This window comes from Nerophis lumbriciformis, linkage group LG37 (genome assembly GCF_033978685.3).
Source record: "Nerophis lumbriciformis linkage group LG37, RoL_Nlum_v2.1, whole genome shotgun sequence".
Classification (NCBI taxonomy): Eukaryota; Metazoa; Chordata; class Actinopteri; order Syngnathiformes; family Syngnathidae; genus Nerophis; species Nerophis lumbriciformis.
In genome coordinates this window covers 20,670,415-20,692,500 of record NC_084584.2, presented here as the reverse complement: position 1 = coordinate 20,692,500, position 22,086 = coordinate 20,670,415, and the positions used below count along the sequence as shown (strand labels likewise).

At 40.3% G+C, this 22,086-nt stretch overlaps 1 protein-coding gene across 4 annotated transcripts in view; it reads right to left on the bottom strand.

Annotated features, from left to right (window-relative positions):
• efna3a (ephrin-A3a) overlaps positions 1–13,585 on the bottom strand; it is a 280,155-nt gene extending 266,570 nt beyond the window's left edge. For all 4 annotated transcript variants that reach the window (XM_061930722.1, XM_061930723.1, XM_061930724.1 and 1 more), the window contains exon 1: positions 13,173–13,585. In XM_061930722.1, coding sequence (XP_061786706.1) covers positions 13,173–13,297 — 125 coding nt within the window. In that variant the 5' untranslated portion in view covers positions 13,298–13,585. The remainder of the gene's footprint in view (positions 1–13,172) is intronic.
• Between the last annotated feature and the right edge of the window lie 8,501 nt (positions 13,586–22,086).

The following is a 22,086-nucleotide window of genomic DNA, read 5'->3' as shown; positions in this document are numbered from 1 at the left end:
AGGGGGGCTATTTAAAGGCTAGAGTATACAAAAGAGTTTTAAGATGGGACTTAAATGCTTCTACTGAGGTAGCATCTCTAATTGTTACCGGGAGGGCATTCCATAGTACTGGAGCCCGAATAGAAAACGCTCTATAGCCCGCAGACTTTTTTTGGGCTCTGGGAATCACTAATAAGCCGGAGTTCTTTGAACGCAGATTTCTTGCCGGGACATATGGTACAATGCAATCGACAAGATAGGACGGAGCTAGACCGTGTAGTATTTTATACGTAAGTAGTAAAACCTTAAAGTCACATCTTAAGTGCACAGGAAGCCAGTGCAGGTGAGCCAGTATAGGCGTAATATGATCAAACTTTCTTGTTCTTGTCAAAAGTCTAGCAGCCGCATTTTGTACCAACTGTAATTTTTTAATGCTAGACATAGGGAGGCCCGAAAATAATACGTTACAGTAGTCGAGACGAGACGTAACGAACGCATGAATAATGATCTCAGCGTCGCTAGTGGATAAAATAGAACGAATTTTAGCGATATTACAGAGATGAAAGAAGGCCGTTTTAGTAACACTCTTAATGTGTGATTCAAACGAGAGAGTTGGGTCGAAGATAATACCCAGATTCTTTACTGATTCGCCTTGTGTAATTGTTTGGTTGTCAAATGTTAAGGTGGTATTATTAAATAAATGTCGGTGTTTAGCAGGACCGATAATCAGCATTTCCGTTTTCTTGGCGTTGAGTTGCAAGAAGTTAGCGGACATCCATTGTTTAATTTCATTAAGACACGCCTCCAGCTGACTACAATCCGGCGTGTTGGTCAGCTTTAGGGGCATGTAGAGTTGGGTGTCATCAGCATAACAATGAAAGCTAACACCGTATTTGCGTATGATGTCGCCTAGCGGCAGCATGTAAATACTAAAGAGTGCAGGGCCAAGAACCGAACCCTGAGGAACTCCGCACGTTACCTTAACATAGTCCGAGGTCACATTATTATGGGAGACGCACTGCATCCTGTCAGTAAGATAAGAGTTAAACCACGACAAAGCTAAGTCTGACATACCAATACGTGTTTTGATACGCTCTAATAAAATATTATGATCGACGGTATCGAAAGCAGCGCTAAGATCAAGAAGCAGCAACATAGATGACGCATCAGAATCCATCGTTAGCAGTAGATCAATCAATCAATCAATCAATCTTTATTTATATAGCCCTAAATCACAAGTGTCTCAAAGGGCTGCACAAGCCACAACGACATCCTCGGTACAAAGCCCACATAGATCATTAGTCATTTTTGCGAGGGCTGTCTCCGTAGAGTGATTTGCCCTGAAACCGGATTGAAAAGGTTCACAGAGATTGTTAGACACTAAGTGTTCATTTAGCTGCTGTGCGACAATTTTTTCGAGGATTTTCGAAATAAAGGGAAGGTGGGACACCGGTCGGTAGTTTACCATGAGGTCAGGATCAAGGTTAGGTCTTTTGAGCAGAGGATGAATAACCGCTTTCTTGAATGCTAGGGGAACAGTGCCAGAGGAAAGTGATAAGTTTATAATATTTAGCACTGATGGACCTAATAATACAAAAAGCTCCTTGATAAGTTTCCCAGGAAGTGGGTCAAGTAAACATGTTGTTTGTTTTATCCCACTAGATAGATAGATAGATAGAAATGTTACCTTCTTTTTTGTTTTATTTGTGGCGTCCCTAAATTTACTTGTGGCACCCCATCATATATGGGAAACCATGATGTGCATTATATATCTAGACAAGACTGGCCTGCTTGATGTCAAACTGAGGGTTGACGTTGCCGTGGCGATGGACCAAGAACATGCACACATGACACGTTTTACCGCTCTGTATTAAATATAAACATACAAAGAATGCCTTTACTGCAGAGTGGCCAAGCTGTCAGCAGGTGTTTTAACCCAGTTGACTCTGTGCGCCCAATTACGAAAGACATGTCAAAGACCTGTCGGGGCGGAGGTGGCGGAAGGCATGAAACGCCGCTTGTGGGAAGGCGAGGCCTCCGCGGCGCTCGCACGCTCTCAAGATGTTCCACATCTTCCCCCTCTAATTGGCAGATGGCCATAGATGCAAGATGATTTAATGGCCTGGGTGCGTGGGTGTGTGTGTGTGTGTGTGTGTGTGTGTGTGTGTGTGTGTGTGTGTGTGTGTGTGTGTGTGTGTGTGTGTTGTTCCCGCCGCAGTCAGCCATTAGCGAGGACATCTGTAACGAGTTGGCCAGGCGCACCACTGAGATGTAGCGGGTGTGCTGGTGACACACCTGTGTGGTAATCAAAGCAGTTTGGATAACGGAGATGTTGGCTTTACAAAAAAAGGAAGAAGCTAAAACCGACGGTATACTTGCGGCCGGCAAAAGATTTATTACATCTGCCGTGTGACAAACCCACTTTTAGACACGTTAGGCCGAGCGCTATCACAAAAAGCCATTTCCATGACTTTTGACGCTCACAGCTTGGCGTCCGAGTGATCTCATTTCTTGCAGCTGTGCGGCAGCCATCTGCGCCGTGTGCTGCAGTCTCCAACGCTAAGTCCCTGACTTTCTGTTTGGCCCTGAAGGCCTCTTTCTCGCTCGCTGCTCTGGCCTTGATTCCCAGCCTCCTCTTCAGTTTGGATCCGTAAACAGAGCGAGGTGAGGGAAGGCGCCGTAGCGTTAAACAAGGCAGGACTTTAGCAGGACCACCTGAAGGCCTTTAAAATCCTGACGGCCACGTCTATTCCTGACTTAACCTCACAGGATTTGTCTGCTTCCTGCAAACTGGGTCACTTTTTTGTATGATTTCATTGCAGAAACACTTTTTTTTATCACTTTGCCATATAACTGTGAATTAATTTACGGACACAAAATGGTGCTAAGACTGTAATGAATGACTCTTTTTGACACTCTGGTAGAAAAGACTAATTAAAATTGGTAGATAAGATGACACAAAGACACACAGTTTACTCTTTGTGAATGTAAAACTGATCCTCGCCATTCTCACAGCCGACTTCAGTTTTTCTGTTTGACGTAATAGATATAGTTTGTTACACGGTAAAACGGAGGCAATAATAAAACTTTTGTCACAAATGCAAGGCACAGCTAATTTGTCTAAATGCATTTACAGCGCAGGCAATGTATTTAACAGCCTAGCCTACCCCATAGCACATTTGGTTCACACTTTTACCATGAATTGATTTACGTGGACCCCGACTTAAACAAGTTGAAAAACTTATTCGGGTGTTACCATTTAGTGGTCAATTGTACGGAATATGTACTATACTGTGCAATCTACTAATAAAAGCTTCAATCAATCAATCAATCAATCAATGTAGCCTAGCATAAAATAGCATAACATAGCGTAACGTAATGTAGCATAACATAACATAGCGTACTATAGTGTAACGTAAACGTGGCTTAGCGTAACGCTACGTTACATAGCATATGTAACGTAGTATTTGTATTATTCACATGTGAATAATGCTGTATAATAGACTGTATTTATGTTGTTCACATGTGAATAATGCTGTATAATTAGGGTTGGGTATCGAGTATCGAGTATCGATTGGAACCGGGACTAACTTTCCGATTCTCCCGGAATCGTTCAAAAGTTTAAATTTCGATTCCTAGTTTCGATACCCAGTCCGCCGACCGGAAGAAGAAGCCGCTGAACACCGCCGGAAGTGTTAGCATAGCCGAGCCTATGTAGCCGAGCGAGTCAGTCAAGCATGGATAGCGGGCGTTGGTGGTCGAAACTGTGGCTTTATTTTACTAAAAAAAATGAAATATCGGCGAAATGTAACACGTGCGACAGGACTGTTTTGTGCTTAGGAGGGTGCACGTCGAACATGATGAAGCACCTTCGAGTTCATGGAGTACAAATAAATTTGTGTCCCGTCTTCGACGCGCTGCGCCGACCGTCCTCCTCTGCCTCTTCCTCCGACGCCCAGCCTGGCACCTCGGTGACTGCACTGCAGTCCGAATCCGGTAAGTAAAACAATATATATGCAATAAATAATGTGTTTTGCGCCAACATTGAGGCAGCTAACAAATTAGCCCGCGTATTTTTTAATAGACAATTTACAACCTGCTAGCCAAGCTCCGCAATGTGCTCAGCGTACTCCGTTCACCGTAGCGGCAATGGGGAAGATGTCGGTGCCACAGACGGAAGAGTGCCACAGAAAGGTCACTGCACACATTGTCAAAAGACACCATCCCTTTTCAGAGGTGGAATCTCCAACATTTAGGTTAGTTAAGCAATAACGTTAGAGCTAAGCTAATTGATACTGGGCTAAACAGTAACAGCAACATTACATGTTTGCTTATGTTTGCAGGGATATGGTGAAAACTCTCAACCCAAAATACATACCACCTTCCAGGGACTACCTGTCAAACACATTGATCCGGCATGGTACAAGAAGAATCGGAATCGAGAATCCTCAGGAATCGGAATCGAAACAAAGAATCGGAATCGGAATCGGAATCGTTCGAATTCAAACGATACCCAACCCTATGTATAATAGACTGTTTTTATATTATTCACATGTAAAAATACCTAAGTGTTTATTGTCTATTGTGAGCGATCTGTGGTGCTGAATTTCCCCCAGGGATCAATAAAGTACTTTCTATTCTATTCTATAACATAACATATTACGTGACATAACATAAAATATTACTTAACATAACATAGCATAGCATAACATAGCATAACGTAGCGTAGCATAGCATAGGGTACCATAGCCTAGCATACCATAACGTAACGTGCCTGTAGCCATGTGTACATGGACAACATTTGTTTAATCTGATCATCATTCGGATTAGAACAGGGGTGTCAAACTCAAATACAGAGTGGGCCAAAATTTAAAACTGAACAAAGCCGCGGGCCAAGGTTGAACAAATTAACCTTTTAATAGGGACCCAAACAAGGTTTGCATTTAATATTGAACAAGCAAGGCTTATATAACTTTATAGTGACATGCAAAATCGAGTTTCAAATAATAATAATAATAATAATTAAAAAATATCAATGGCATATCAAATACAATTTAAATAAAAATTGAATACCTCTTTTCTATTTGCAGCCTTCTGAGGGAAATATCAACATTAACTTTTTCCACAGGCTAATAAATTTGAAAATAAAATAATGAATAAATCAACCATTCAAGACTTTAAACTGCTCAGTTTGCAACACACTGATCTAATCTGATGTGCCCAAACCAGATACCTGGCATATTTTCTTGGATGCTAGTTCATTAATGTTGGGGCTCAGGCTTTGAGCTGAGGCAACCTTCATTATCGAACAAAGGTGTTCATCAGTCATTATATCTTGTAGTCCACCCGGACCACAGTCTTGGGGGCGTGCCTTAAAGGCACTGCCTTTAACGTCCTCTACGAGCTGTCGTCACGTCCGCTTTTCATCCATTCTAACAACGTGCCGGCCCAGTCACAAGATTTGTGCGTCTTCTGTACGCACACACGTGAATGCAACACATACTTGATCAACAGTGATACAGTTTACACTGAGGGTGGCCGTATAAACAACTTTAACACTGTTAGAAATATACACCACACTGTGAATCCACACCACTTGTATATAATTGGCGGGCCAGCCCTAGTGTTAATGTGATATCACCTCAAGGGCCAAGTGAAATTACACGGCGGGCCAATTTTGGCCCACGGGCCAGAGTTTGACACCCATGGATTAGAATGTTGCTGTGACATAGATCTTGAAAAAAATGATTTGATTATGACGTGCATTTTCATGCATCACACCTTAAATAGGAATACTTTACTTTGACATGCGCAGAAAATAACATAAACAGAAAGGTGTGTTATTGTTTGTGCCGTGGCGCCATTTTTGGACGAGTTTGTTTCGTGCAGGTGCTGAAGAAAAAGTAGGCTTCCACTGCAAACAAACATGGCTTTAAGCATTTCTGCTTGTCCGACGTTGTCACGGTTTTTTTTTTTTTTCCTTCAGTTCGCTACTTTTGTTTTACCTCTCTTTTTGAAACGGAGAGGTTCTTTGCCTTTTAAGTATGAAATGTACGGGTCGCGGCGCGTCTTCATGTTACGACATTCTGTGTACGTGCCTGAGGTGAGCAGTTAGCACTTGGAGTAACTGTGAGATCGTGAGAAAATAGCTGGTTAAGACAACTGGATCCCATCTTTTATTGTTACATCGACACATGACACACATTTGTTTTTGCTAGTCTCGTTTTAAAGCAACTAACTCAAAGGCATATAATGCTACTTGTGTACATCTTAAAGGAGGGAAGACGGCTTCATTCCGAGACTATTATTTTTAGTGCCATCTCTACTACCAAAGTATAGCTGACATCAAAGACAAGCACAGTAAGGATTATTCTAACCTGAAATTTGGAAGTAGTGTTTTCATGCGCTACAATCCGAATGAATATTGGTAGGGATAATATCAGCAATCCGATATTGTCGGCTGATAAATGCTTTAAAATGTAATATCGGAAATTATCGGTATCGGTTTCAAAATTATCGGTATCGGTTTCAAAAAGTAAAGTTTATGACTTTTTAAAAATGTGTACACGGACATAGGGAGAAGTACAGAGCGCCAATAAACCTTAAAGGCACTTCCTTTGCGTACCGGCCCAGTCACATAATATCTACGGCTTTTCCCACACACAAGTGAATGCAACGCATACTTGATCATCAGCTATACAGGTCACACTGAGGGTGGCCGTATAAACAACTTTAACACTGTTACAAATATGCACCACACTGTGAACCCACACCAAACAAGAATGACAAACACATTTCGGGAGAACATCCGCACAGTAACACAACATAAACACAATACAACAAATACCCAGAACCAAACAAACAAATACAAACAAATACCCCCCAACCCCACCCACCTCAACCTCCTCATGCTCTCTCAGGGAGAGCATGTCCCAAATTCCAAGCTGCTGTCTTGAGGCATGTTAAAAAAAATCATGCACTTTGTGACTTCAATAATAAATATGGCAGTGCCATGTTGGCATTTTTTTCCATAACTTGAGTTGATTTATTTTGGAAAACCTTGCTACATTGTGTAATGCATCCAGCGGGGCATCACAAGTTAGGCATAACAATGCGTTAATTCCACGACTGAATATATCGGTATCGGTTGATATCGGAATCGGTAATTAAGAGTTGGACAATATCGGAATATCGGATATCGGCAAAAAAGCCATTATCGGACATCTCTAATTATTGGCATAAACTACCCGTCTCGATCGGAATGAAATTTTGATCCGACCGTATGTGATCAAGTCAGAATATTCCGAATGGCGTGTTTACATTAAACATTTTTATTACGGTTAGGCTTTTAATCCGATTAAATGTTTCTATGAGCACACAGCATGTGTTGGTATTATTAACTTGCAATGGCATTCATATTGTTTCAGTTTCACTAATTCCTCAGTAAATTCACCAATACGTCACCGTGGAGTTATTGAGTCTGTTTAGCTGATTGGAGAGCTAGCTTCCACAGCTAGTGGGTCTGTGAGGATGACTTCTGTTTTGTTTGATCATCTGTTACTGCCGTGGTACAGGCACCGTTTGGAAACAATTAAGGCATGTCAATAAACATTTACAGAATATTTGTGTAAATAACTAATTTTGGAACATATGTATCTGTGGCTTAAAGTCTGGTGCGGCTAAAATGGAAAAATATTTTTTTTATTCTAAAATTTAGTGGGTGCGGCCTATTTACCGGTGCACTCTATAGTCCGGAAAAAATACGGAAATTAAATATTGTAATGACGTGACTCCAACCGTTATCAGTGTTACTGGTCAAACTGTGTGTAATGTTACAGTGGCCAAACATTTTTTAAATATGCTATACTTGTTAAATTAAACATCTGCTTTGTTTTGATGAATAATTAGGACTACTTACTTCAATGTTGGTCGTTATGGTGGTACTTGGACAGCCAAGAGTTTTCTGTGGTAGTAAAAAACCCAAATCCCACGTTTGGGAACCCTAGAGACCAATTTTTTAAGCTTGTCAGGTGGAATTCTTTCCCATTCTTACTTAATGTACAACTTAAATTGTTCAACAGTCCAGGGTCTCCGTTGTCATATTTTAGGTTTCATATTGTGCCACACATTTTCAATGGGAGACAGGTCTGGACTACAGACAGGCCAGTCTAGTACCCGCACTCTTTTACTATGAAGCCACGTTGATGTAACATGTGGCTTGGCATTGTCTTGCTGAAATAAGCAGGGGTGTCCATGATAACGTCGCTTGGATGGCAACATATGTTGCTCCAATACCTGTATGTACCTTTCAGCATTAATGGCACCTTCACAGATGTGTAAGTTACCCATGTCTTGGGCACTAATACACCCCCATACCATCACAGATGCTGGCTTTTGAACTTTGCGCCTAGAACAACCCGGATGGTTCTTTTCCTCTTTGTTCCGGAGGACATGACGTCCACAGTTTCCAAAAACAATTTGAAATGTGGACTCGTCAGACCACAGAACACTTTTCCACTTTGCATCAGTCCATCTTAGATGAACTCGGGCCCAGCGAAGCCGTCGGCGTTTTTGGGTGTTGTTGATAAATGGCTTTCGCTTTGCATAGTAGAGTTTTAACTTGCACTTACAGATGTAGGCGACGAACTGTAGTTACTGACAGCGTTTTTCTGAAGTGTTCCTGGGCCCATGTGGTCATATCCTTTACACACTGATGTCGCTTTTTGCTGCAGCACTGCCTGAGGGATCGAAGGTCACAGCCATGCTGCTAACGTGCAGTGATTTCTCCAGATTATCTGAACCTTTTGATGATATTACGGACCGTAGATGGTGAAATCCCTAAATTCCTTGTAATAGCTGGTTGAGAAATGTTGTTCTTAAACAATTTGCCCACGCATTTGTTCACACAGTGGTAACCCTCGCCCCATCCTTGTTTGTGAATGACTGAGCATTACATAGAAGCTGCTTTTATACCCAATCATGGCACCCAGCTGTCCCTAATTAGCCTGTTCACCTGTGGGATGTTCCAAATAAGTGTTTGATGAGCATTTCCCAACTTTCTCAGGCATCAAATTCCAAAAGAGCTAATAGTTGCAAAATATAACAACGTTTTCCAGTTTGAACATTAAGTATCTTGTCTTTGCAGTCTATTCAATTGAATACAGGTTGAAAAGGATTTGCAAATCATTGTATTCTGTTTTTATTTACCATTTACAGTTTTGGGGTTTGTTTTGAGAACCACTGATCTCGGGTCAGAAATGGTTAAGTGTTGCAAGAAGGGAAGTTTGAAGCGTGTTTTGTGCGACTATTCGGAATTGTTCGATCTTAAAGGGTATTTGTTAGTGTTCGCAGTGTTTGTGATTGTTTCTTGGCCATGACTTGGTAGTACCAGGGTGGCACAAGCAGCCTCCATTCAAGCCCTAATACTAATCATCTGCTGCATTTGTACTCCCAGCTGAGTGCTGGGGATATGACCAGCAGCAGATGGAGCTTCTGGTAATGAGAAGCAGGAAATTAAAAGAAGGGGGAATTGAGAAGGACAGGCCGTCTGGGTAAGACACGGCAAGAAAAAAAGAAAAAAGGAGGAAAATAAGCAAGTATGAGATGGATGGAGGCGATAGGAGGCGAATACAAATGGAGGATGGATGGACGTGGAAGGAGGCGCGGCGAGGTCGCATGAGGAGAGGAGATAAAAGAATGTGAGAACCATGGATTTGCTAATGAGGAGACGGAGGCGGCCAGAGTCTACATCGATCTGCGCCCCACAGCAAGTTGAGACGCGAGACTTACCTGAGCTAAGCAACCTCCAGGAGTGTGTGTGCAGGGTGTGTGTCTCGCATACTTAAGAAGCCTTGCACAAAAGATGGCAGCTTGAAGTGAAAGGGAGTCACATGACTGGTAGACACCTTTAAAAGGTTTCAGGTCATTTTTTTATATATATATCTGGTGTTTACTGTAGGCACCTCTAAATGGAGCCTGCGTACCATTGGTGGGACTTGAATGTACGTTACCGAGTACACCTCTTTCATTGTGACAATGAGCAACCAAAACAACAATAGAACGCCTTAACTCGAGGAGAATAGCAGTTTTCTAAAGGTCTGGCAAGAACCCAGACCTAAATCAACATTTAAAATGCCTGGGGCGACCTGAAGGGGGGTCACGTGACAGATCGGGAGCACTTCTGCAAGGAAACATTTGCCCAGTCAAGCCATTCTTCTTCTATTCCTTTGAACATTTCTCTAACATTTTTTTTTTCCCAAAGGAATAGTACAAGGTACAAATATTTCTAAAAAAAATTTAAGTTTTGCATTGATTTAATATGGTCTTGTTTTTTCACCACATGAAAACCTGCTATTTTATTCTCCTTCATTCTAGGATTCAAAGCAAGTATGAATCAATTGTGCAGGTTTGAAAAATGTCCATCCATATAAGGTCATAAACAAGAAAAAAAATCACCCTCCAACAAAATAAAATTATATTTTTCTAAATTGTCCCAATTGAAAACTTATATTCAGGGGGACACGCCCACTGTCATGTGACAGATTTGGAGCACTCCTGCAAGGAAATAATGTCCAGTCAATCCATCCATCCATTTTCTACCGCTTATTCCCTTTGGGGTAGCGGGGGGCGCTGGAGCCTATCTCAGCTACAATCGGGCGGAAGGCGGGGTACACCCTGGACAAGTCGCCACCTCATCGCAGGGCCAACACAGATAGACAGACAACATTCACACTCACATCCACACACTAGGGCCAATTTAGTGTTGCCAATCAACTTATCCCCAGGTGCATGTCTTTGGAGGTGGGAGGAAGCCGGAGACCCGGAGGGAACCCACGCAGTCACGGGGAGAACATGCAAACTCCACACAGAAAGATCCCGAGCCCGGGATTGAACCCAAGACTACTCAGGACCTTCGTATTGTGAGGCAGATGCACTAACCCCTCTGCCACCGTGAAGCCCTCCAGTCAATCCAATCTTTTTTATTTAAAAAATAATAATAATGTAATAGTGCAGACTCAAATGAATACATATTTTTTCAAATGTATTGTGGTCCTATTTTTTTACAGCACAAAAAACTGCTCTTTTATCATCTTTCATTCTAAGATTCAAAGCCATGTTATCAATCAATTGTACAGTTTTGGAACATCCTTGTGCATCTTTGATCACAAACCAGAAAAAAAAGACTATACATCACAACTAAACTTCAGCTTTCTAAATGGAAAAATAATTTGGGGGGCTTGAAGGGGGTTAAGCACAAGACACGCCCAGTGTCATGTGACAGATTTGGAGCACTCCTGCAAGAAAATAATGCCAAGTCAACCCAATCTTTTTTATTAGAAAAAAAAAATGTAATAGTACAGACTATAATTAATATATATTTTTGAAAATAAGTTTGCATTGATTTATTGTGGTCCTATTTTTTTACGGCACAAAAAAACTGCTCTTTTATCATCTTTCATTCTAACATTCAAAGCCATGTTATCAATCAATTGTACAGTTTTGGAACATCCTTGTGCATTTTTGATCACAAACCAGAAAAAAAATGACTATAAATCACAACTAAACTTCAGCTTTCTAAATTGAAAAATAATTTGGGGGGCTTGAAGGGGGCTAAGCACAAGACACGCCCAGTGTCATGTGACAGATTTGGAGCACTCCTGCAAGGAAATAATGTTCAGTCAACCCAATCTTTTTTATTTAAAAAAATAATAATAACATAATAGTGCAGACTCGAATTAATACATATTTTTTCAAATGTATTGTGGTTCTATTTTTCTAGGGCACACAAAAACTGCTCTTTTATCATCTTTCATTCTAAGATTCAAAGCCATGTTATCAATCAATTGTACAGTTTTGGAACATCCTTGTGCATTTTTGATCACAAACCAGAAAACAATGACTATACATCACAACAAAACTTCAGTTTTCTAATTTGAAAAATAATTTGGGGGGCTTGAAGGGGGCTAAGCACAAGACACGCCCAGTGTCATGTGACAGATTTGGAGCGCTCCTGGAAGGAAATAATGTCCAGTCAACCCAATCTTTTTTATTAGAAAGAAATTATAATATAATAGTACAGACTAGAATTAATATATATTTTTGAAAATAAGTTTGCACTTATTTATAGTGGTCCTATTTGTTTACAGCACAAAAAATGCTCTTTTATCATATTTCATTCTAAGATTCAAAGCCATATTACCAATCAATTGTACAGTTTTGGAACATCCTTGTGCATTTTTGATCACAAACCAGAAAAAAATGACTATACATCACAACTAAACTTCAGTTTTATAAATTGAAAAATAATTTGGGGGGGGACTAATAACTAGACACGCCCTTTTGTCATGTGACATATTTGGAGCACTCCTGCAAGACAATCTTTTTTTATTACCTCCAAAAAATCCCTATCAAATGTATTATATTTTCTACTGGAATAATGCAAGCTAGAATTAATATATTTTTTGGGGGGAAATAATTTGCATTGATTTATTGTGCTCTAAAATCTTGTATCCTTCATTCTAGGATTGAAAGCCATTATCAATAAGTTGAATGGTATTGGTGCATTTTGGTCATAAACAAGAAAAAAAAATTACCGTATTTTTCGGAGTATAAGTCGCACCGGAGTATAAGTCGCACCTGCCCAAAATGCATGATAAAAAAAGGGAAAAAACATATATAAGTCACACTGGAAACAAGCTATGAAAAAAACTGTGGCTTATAGTCCGAAAAATACGGTATACAATTTTAGTTTTCTAAAATGTCCCAATTAAAAACATACTTAGGGGGTCTGGGGGGGGGGACTAGACAAAGACACCCCTGGCAATCAGACAGATTTGAAGCGCCTCTGTATGGAAATAGTGGGTAAATATTATATATATTTTTCAACTGCACAATACAGGCTACAATTTATATATATATATATATATATATATATATATATATATATATATATATACATATATTTATTTATTTATTTTTTAAGTGCTGCAGTCATTTATTATTGTCTGGCTTTGTCCCCCATTGTTGAAAAGTAGGGTCTAATCACGATGTTCCATTATCAGGGCATCTTTTTAGTGCAGGCAACAAAAGGCACAAAGCTGGCATGGAGGTGGATGTAGGACCACTACCACGACACGCACACGCACACGCACACGCAGGCGTGTATGTAAATAAAGGAGGGGGTGTGCACTTACAGTATGTTGGAGCTGTTCCAGTACACCGCGTGTCGGTTGCTGCCCGTGGACAGGTGCAAGTTGGACAGCACCACCGTTACGATGCAGAGAGAACACGTCGCGATCATCATCATCATCATCTTCATAAATAACAACAATAATAATCCACCAGGCGGACACTTGGCGTGACTATCTCACAACATCCCCGCGGTCGTGTTCAGAGTTCTTTTCTTCAAGAGAGTTACGTGTTCTTCCAGTGCGAGCCCATGGCGTCGACGCCCGCGATATTCACTTTGTGGAGACTCTTGTCGTCCCAGGTGCGCTAATTTGGACCTTTTCTTCTTCTTTTTCTTCCTGTTCTTCTTCCTCTTCCCGGAAGCGCTGATGCTGCTGTTACTGCCGCTGACTACCTGCAGCGTCTCCCTCCCCTCCATTCAGCGGCACTGCCCGAGTGCGCGCGCATACGAGGGGGCAGGACCACGCCCACCTACCCCCTCGTAACGACGCCCACCTCCTACTTTCCAAGTGAATTTTGAGTGTATCCATCCATCCATCCATTTTCTACAGCTTGTACCCTTTTGGGGTCGCGGGGTGGTGCTGGAGCCTATCTCAGCTGCATTCGGGGTACACCCTGGACAAAAATAATACAAAAACAACACCTCCAACATAAAATGTATAAATGTTGCATATGATAATTATCCCAATATCAGATGTCAGATTTATTCATTTATTATAGTCGTGAATTTGAGGGTTGTAGGTTCGATCCCCGCTTCCGCCATCCTAGTCACTGCTGTTGTGTCCTTGGGCAAGACACTTTACCCACCTGCTCCCAGTGCCACCCACACTGGTTTAAATATAACTTAGATATTGGGTTTCACTATGTAAAGTGCTTTGAGTCACTAGAGAAAAGCGCTATATAAATATAATTCACTTCACTTCACACAGTGGTCCCCAAACTACGGCCCGCCAGCGTCCAAAATCCAGCCCGCAGGAAGTCCCAAGTAAAAAAAAGATATATACCGTATTTTCCGCACTATAAGGCGCACCGGATTATTAGCCGCACCTTCTATGAATTACATATTTCATAATTTTGTCCACCAATAAGCCGCCCCGGACTATAAGCCGCGCCTACGCTGCGCTAAAGTGAATGTCAAAAAAACGCTGCGCTAAAGTGAATGTCAAAAAAACAGTCAGATAGTTCAGTCAAACTTTAATAATATATTGAAAACCAGCGTTCTAACAACTCTGTCCCAAAATGTACGCAAATGTGCAATCACAAACATAGTAAAATTCAAAATGGTGTAGAGCAATAAATAGCAACATAATGTTGCTCGAACGTTAATGTCACAACACACAAAATAAACATAGCGCTCACCTTCTGAAGTTATTCTTCATTCGTAAATCCTTCGAATTCTTCGTCTTCGGTGTCCGAATTGAAAAGTTGCGCAAGCGTGGGATCCAAAAATGGCCGGCTCCGCCTCGTCGAAGTCATCGGATTCAGTGTCGCTGTTGTTGTGCAGCAGTTCTGTGAATCCTGCCTTCCGGAAAGCTCGGACCACAGTTGTGACCGAAACTATCTGCCCAGGCATTTACGATCGACTGGCAGATGTTGGCGTATGTCGACCGGCGCTATCTGCCCGTCTTAGTGAAGGTGTGTTCGCCTTCGGAGCTGTGTGAAAAAAGCCACCCGGCCTCTTCGCGTAAACTTCCCTTAACCACTCGCTCATCTTTTCTTCATCCATCCATCCCTTCGAGTTAGCTTTTATGATGACGCCGGCTGGAAAGGTCTCTTTTGGCAAGGTCTTCCTTTTGAATATCACCATGGGTGGAAGTTAGCATGGCAAGCCAGAACCACAGTGAAGGATGACTTCTCATTCCCTGTGGTGCGAATATTCACCGTACGTGCTCCCGTTCCACAGTGCAGTTCACAGGAATATCAGTTGCTGTGAAATACGGTAGTAATCCGTGTGCGGATGGAGAGATTGCGTCTTTTTATGAACCGGATCCTTGTCGCGTAGTAGGAGCCATTTTGTGGTCTTTACAGATGTAAACAGGAAATGAAACGTACGGTGATATCCGCGCGTTTTTTCTTCTTCTTCCGGGGGCGGGTGAAGCGCTTCCTGTTCTATGGGGGCGGGTGCTTTCCTTGGCGGTTGCTTGCGTAGAAGAAGAAGCGCTTCCTGTTCTACCGGGAAAAAAGATGGCGGCTGTTTACCGAAGTTGCGAGACCGAAACTTTATGAAAATGAATCGTAATAAAGCGCACCGGGTTATAAGGCGCACTGTCAGCTTTTGAGAAAAATTGTGGTTTTTAGGTGCGCCTTATAGTGCGGAAAATACGGTATATATTTTTTTTATACTTTTTTTACATCTATCCTTTCTAAGATCGGCAGTCCGATATTATCGGCCGATAAATGCTTTAAAATGTAATATCGGAAATTATCGTATCGGTTTCAAAAAGTAAAATGTATAACTTTTTGAAACGCCGCTGTGTACACGGACGTAGGGAGATATACAGAGCGCCAATAAATCTTAAAGGCACTGCCTTTGCGTGCCGGCCCAGTCACATAATATCTACGGCTTTTCACACAAACACAAGTGAATGCAATTCACACTTGGTCAACAGCCATACAGGTCACACTGAGGGTGGCCGTATAAACAACTTTAACACTGTTATGAATATGCGCCCCACTGCGAACCCACACCAAACAAGAATGACAAACACATTTCGGGAGAACATCCGCACCGTAACACAACATAAACACAACAGAACAAATACCCAGAACCCCTTGCAGCACTAACTCTTCCGGGACGCTACAATATACACCCCCGCTAGCCCCTACCCTAAACCCCACCCCCCCAACCTCCTCATGCTCTCTCAGGGAGAGCATGTCCCAAATTCCAAGCTGCCGTTTTGAGGCATGTTAAAAAAAAATAATGCACTTTGTGACTTCAATAGTAAATATGGCAGTGCCATGTTGGCATTTTTTGCCATAACTTGAGTTGATTTATTTTGGAAAACCTTGTTACATTGTTTAATGTATCCAGCGGGGCATCACAACAAAATTAGGCATATTAATGTGTTAATTCCACGACTGTATATATCGGTATCGGTTGATATCGGAATCGGTAATTAAGAGTTGGACAATATCGGAATGTCGGATATCGGCAAAAAAGCCATTATTGGACATCTCTAGTCATTTCCAATCCATTTTCTACCGCCTGTTATTCACGGGGTCTCCTAGGTACTCTGGCCAATCATAGTGTCTAAAAATGCATTTTCCCATTGATAACGTGACATTGCTTGCGCCGCAGTGTGGTTTATCCGTTATACAGTGCTCAATACCGGGGTAGAGCGGAATATACGTTAGGTCAGGAAAATACACAGAGGCTATATCATCCCTACATGCCTGTTTTGCAGGTTTCCAGGTTTATTATTTTATAAAATCAGGGAAACATATATATATATATATATATATATATATATATATATATATATATATATATATATATATATATATACAATTTTTAAGTTTGGGCACCCCTGACTTATTAGGTTGTATATGGTAAATATGTTATGGTTTATTAAACAACATCAAATATTGAAATATTGTCAGCATTTGTAGTAGTATATTTAAAAAAATGTTTTATCAATTTATCATAGCCCTAAATTTTGTCATTTATGAGGTCCTATGAGGTAATAATTGTATGTTTTAATAGACAATATTAGATATCATAGTAGCAGTAGGACAGTATGTTTTATTTTTTGAATAGATAATTAATTTATATATTTATTTATCAAGTTGTATGTAATTATTTTCAGGTTTATTAGATAATATCAGATATTAAATTATCATTATTATTATAATCATCAATACTAGTAGCAATAGTATATTTTTTAATATCTCAATAGTTACGTTTCATTGTGGGTGCTGTTGGGCTGGAGCGCAGGATGCAGAGACGGCAGGCGAAGTGCAGTTGAAAATGTTTTGAATGACAAAAGCACAAATTGTGGAGCAGGGAAGTGCACAGGAAGCATATATAATGCTATGCAGCATGGAAGTACAAAGCACAATGAAAACAAGCGTCCGGATTGCCAATCAGCGCTCAGACAGAAATAGTGACAAGAAAGAGGCAAACTCAAATTTGAAAACATTTAAAAGAGCTGGACAGGAAATACAACAAAATACCGGAAACTAGTAATAGTTTTCATGAGAGAACATGGCATCATTTTTGTTTGCATTTTAATGTATTTATTAGGGTCCTGAATTCATTTTTTATTTAAGAATGTCAGATAGGACATTTAACTGTAATTATTTGTATAATTGTTATTCATTTATCATAGTCTGGAATTCCTCATTAGTCACTTATGAGGTTTTATTTTTTTTCTTAATTTTAACGGTTTTCTTGTTTAACTGATAACATCATATTATTAATATTTTGTCTTATATGTCATTATTTTATGTAATTCATCAAATGTTTTATTTATTTATCATAGTCTTACTTTTTTTTTCTTTCCAGGTTTTACCAGTTTATATTCTGGTTTAGTTGGCAATATATGTACTTTTATAGTTGCAGAATAATAGTACTAATGTTTTATTGTATTTAGAATATACATCTGATTATATTCCTTGTATAAGTCAATGGATAGCTGCGAACAGATAGCAAGGCTTGTATTGGAAGTCATTATGATTGTGCAGGTGCATGAAGACAAGGAGTGCGCAGTTATTAAAATATGACCACAGTAAAATGTCTGTTATGGGGGTTAATAGTCATTTTACAGAGTGCAGGCATGTTTAATTGAAACATTAATTAAAATCCCAGAAATCTGACGCAGCTGTGACAATTTGCAGCGTCATTCTGCAAGACAGTGTGTCAAAATCCAACAGTATAGTCCAGGCTGACAGATCGGATGCTGAACGATGCCTGCAGTCGGTTGCCATGACGCCGCTCACAGCCTTAGCGCGGGACAGGGATGGAGCCGGCAGACGTCTTTATTACTGCACTCCTTGCCTTAATTTCATTTAACGGCAGGCAGGAGACGCCGATGAGTGAAGTGAAGTCGATTAATGGCGCGTGCTGGCGGAAATGAGGACATATAATGAGCTGTGTTGTTGGGAGTGTAGTTCTGGTCATGTGACTAAATTAGCATTTGTCGTGGCTCCCTGGTTTCCTTCATGCATTCCCCTTTTTACTATGAGATGACACCTGTGAGTGTAGCATCAATCTGGATGCACATTAATGATTCAACAGCAGTGCTTTCTATTGTCTGCTGTGCCACTTTATTACTCGCAGACCAGCGCCTCCGATCCAGGCCGCCTTTATCGGAGCGAGGGTCAGATGTTTATATTTAAGGCTCCTGTCGCCGTGGTAACTCGAGCATTCTTTAGTTTGGAGGCACGAGGTGAAAGCAAAATAAGAAGAAAGGCAGGGTAGCGACGGAGAAAACAGGGCGTCGACACGTTGATTAGGGTCAGAGGAAAAATATTTGTGTGGCGCCCACTAGGGGTTGCAGTGTAAGTTTTACCATCCAAACCAGTGGTACCCGACCACCGATTCGGGGATCGGTACCAGTCCGTGACGCAGAGAAACATTAAATCATTTATAAACGACTGCATTTTTTCCGACTTAACTGTCCCACTAGACCAGGGGTCTGCAACCTGCGGCTCTAGAGCTGCCCTACTGGCTCCCTGGAGCTTTTTCAAAAATGTATGAAAATAGAAAAAGATGGGGGGGAAAATATATTTTTGTTTTTTATAGGGTTTCTGTAGGAGGACAGCATGACACAATCCTCCCTAATTGTTAGAAATCCCACTGTTTATATTAAACATGATTCTCTGATGAGAGTATTTGGCAAGCGCCGTTTTGTCCTCATTTTGGCGGTCCTTGAACTCACCGTAGTTTGGTTACATGTATAACTTTCTTCAACATGCCAGAGAAATACATATTTTATGCTTTGTCTCATTTTGTCCACCAAACGTTTTACACTGTGCGTGAATGCACAAAGGTGAGCTTTGTTGATGTTATTGACTTGTGTGGAGAGTTTATCAAGCATATTTGGTCACTGCGTGACTGCAAGCTAATCCATGCTAACATGCTATTTAGGCTGGCTTTATGTACATATTGCATCATTATGCCTCACTTGTAGGTATATTTGAGCTCATTTAATTTCCTATGTCCTCTGTGTATTTAATTTTTATCTGCATTTCTCATGAAATATTATCTGTATGTAATATTGGCTGCATTTCTGATAGTTGTTTGTGTGCCATGTTGTTCCAGACCACAGCAAATGTTACCCAGCTTGCATAGATTCTAATAAATTCATTACAAGAAGACAGCCCACCATTTCTTTTAACTTGGACACACAAATCTATACCTTTGGCCATTCTAAGACAGTCATTTAGAGCAGTGGTTCTCAAATGGGGGTACTCGTACCCCTGGGGGTACTTGAAGGTATGCCAAGGGGTATGTGAGATTTTTTTTTAAATATTCTAAAAATAGCAACAATTCAAAAATCCTTCATAAATATATTTATTGAATAATACTTCAACAAAATATGAATGTAATCAAATCAAGTAGGCTATTCCATTCATTACAATGCAACAATGCAATATTCAGTGTTGACAGCTAGATTTTTTGTGGACATATTTATAATTGAATTTGAAAATTTATTTTTCAACAAGTTTTTAGTTATTTTTATATATTTTTTTCCAAATAGTTCAAGAAAGACCACTACAAATGAGCAATATTTTGCACTGTTATACAATTTAACTGATGACATAGTGCTGTATTTTACTTCTTTATCTCTTTTTTTCAACCAAAAATGCTTTGCTCTGATTAGGGGGTACTTGAATTAAAAAAATGTTCACAGGGGGTACATCACTGAAAAAAGGTTGAGAACCACTGATTTAGAGGAGTTATCTCACACTCTGAGGAGGTTTACTAATGTTTTCCAATGTTCCATCCATTTTCTACCGCTTATTCCCTTTGGGGTCGCGGGGGGCGCTGGAGCCTATCTCAGCTACAATCGGGCGGAAGGCGGGGTACACCCTGGACAAGTCGCCACCTCATCGCAGGGCGTTTTCCAATGTTGTAAAAATAAAAGTAGGCTATTATACCTAATATAGACACTTAAATCATGTGTTGTCTTCATGATAACCCTTGTATAAGACTTTTAAAGTCATTTTGATAGTAGGCTAATACAACCAATACAGACACGTACATCATGTGTTGACTTCATTATATCACTTAGAGAAGGCTTTTAATTTTTTGTGGCTCCAAACCGACTTTTTTTTTTTTTGGGACCAAAATGGCTCTTTCAGCATTTTGGGTTGCCGACCCCTGCACTAGACACACCAATAAGCTTATTTATAGATGTACAATACAACTCCTCATAGGAAGTTGCCATTTTTTTAATAACTTTGTGACATGATACATGGCAAATTAATGAACATCCATCCATTTTCTACTGCTTGTAATGAACATATAAAGTTTAAATTGGACAGATTGCAGCCAAAGGCTAATTTCCATCTGCATCTCATTGCAAAGTGAAGTGTATTTATGGTCTTGCCATCCCCTGCCGGGCAGAAGGGCTACAGGGCAGTGCGGCTGGATCAAAAGAGAAGTCGAAGATGCTTTGCTGAACAAAAAGTTGCTTACGTACAAGCGAGCATCATTAAACAGGTCTGCGGTACCTGGAGGAAAAAATGAAGGACTCCTAACTTGGAGGAGCCGAACCATCAGTTATATATTCCTTCTTTCTCTGTCTGGGTGTGTGCTAAGTCAGGACAGCACAACCTGACCATGTAAGGAGATGTTCGTGTGTAAGTGACCGGGAAGACAACAGATGTATACCACAACTTGTAGGTTGACGTTTAAGATAAACATGGAATCTCTACTCCAGGATAGAGCTATAACTTTTGCATTCCGAAGCCTGGTTTTATTGCTTCTTCTTGTGAGAAAGCTAATTCCAGTCCAACTAAGGCTCATTCTCAACCATCATTTACATAAACCTGGTGGTTCTCCATGTTGAATATAAACATTCACCATATGTAGAACATAATATGGGTTAATTAATTCACTTCAAAAGAAACAAGCCCAGGGCTCCCACTAATTCAGCGTTATAGTGAGTTGAATTTTTCATGCACTTATTTTTGACGTATTTATCTGGCACAAGTGAAAATCCATTAAAATAATATTTTTTAATGGATATTGTGTCATATGCTGTTGGTCTTGAACCCAAAGATGCAGAGATGGCAGGCGTGTTGCAGGAAAACATGACTTAATTAGGATCGTAGTAGACAGGAAAACAGGAACAAGGAAACAGGATACCAGGAAACCAATCATCAAGCCCTGACTGGAGGGCGAGGGAGGCATAAATAGCAGCCAGCTGATTGACAACAGGTGTGGCCAGTATTCCAATCAGCAGCAGGTGAGGGAAAACATCACTCAGGGAGACAAGCAGGAAATGGAACCAAAATAAGAGCGCTGACAGGAAATAAACACCAACCAAGGAAACACAACCCGACGTGAATGTGACAGATCGTCACATTTTGTTATCAAAAACCTCAATAATTATTTAAAAAAATAATATTTACAGAGGGGAAGTAAGTATATTAAAAGGTTAACATAATTATTTTTTTTATTCATTATTGAAAGCAATGTTTCCGTAGTGACAAATTTGGGGAGAGGAAGAACATTCCCCAACTATTCTGAAAATACAAAATAAAAGTTCACTGTTCTAATTCTAGAAATGTGTACTTCAGATATTGGACAATATACTGTACATATGGACAAAGTTTGACTAAATTGTTTAATATTTCCAAGCTCACTTCTGTATATATATATATATATATATATATATATATATATATATATATATATATATATATATATATATATATATATATATATATTTACACACCGTGATATACATA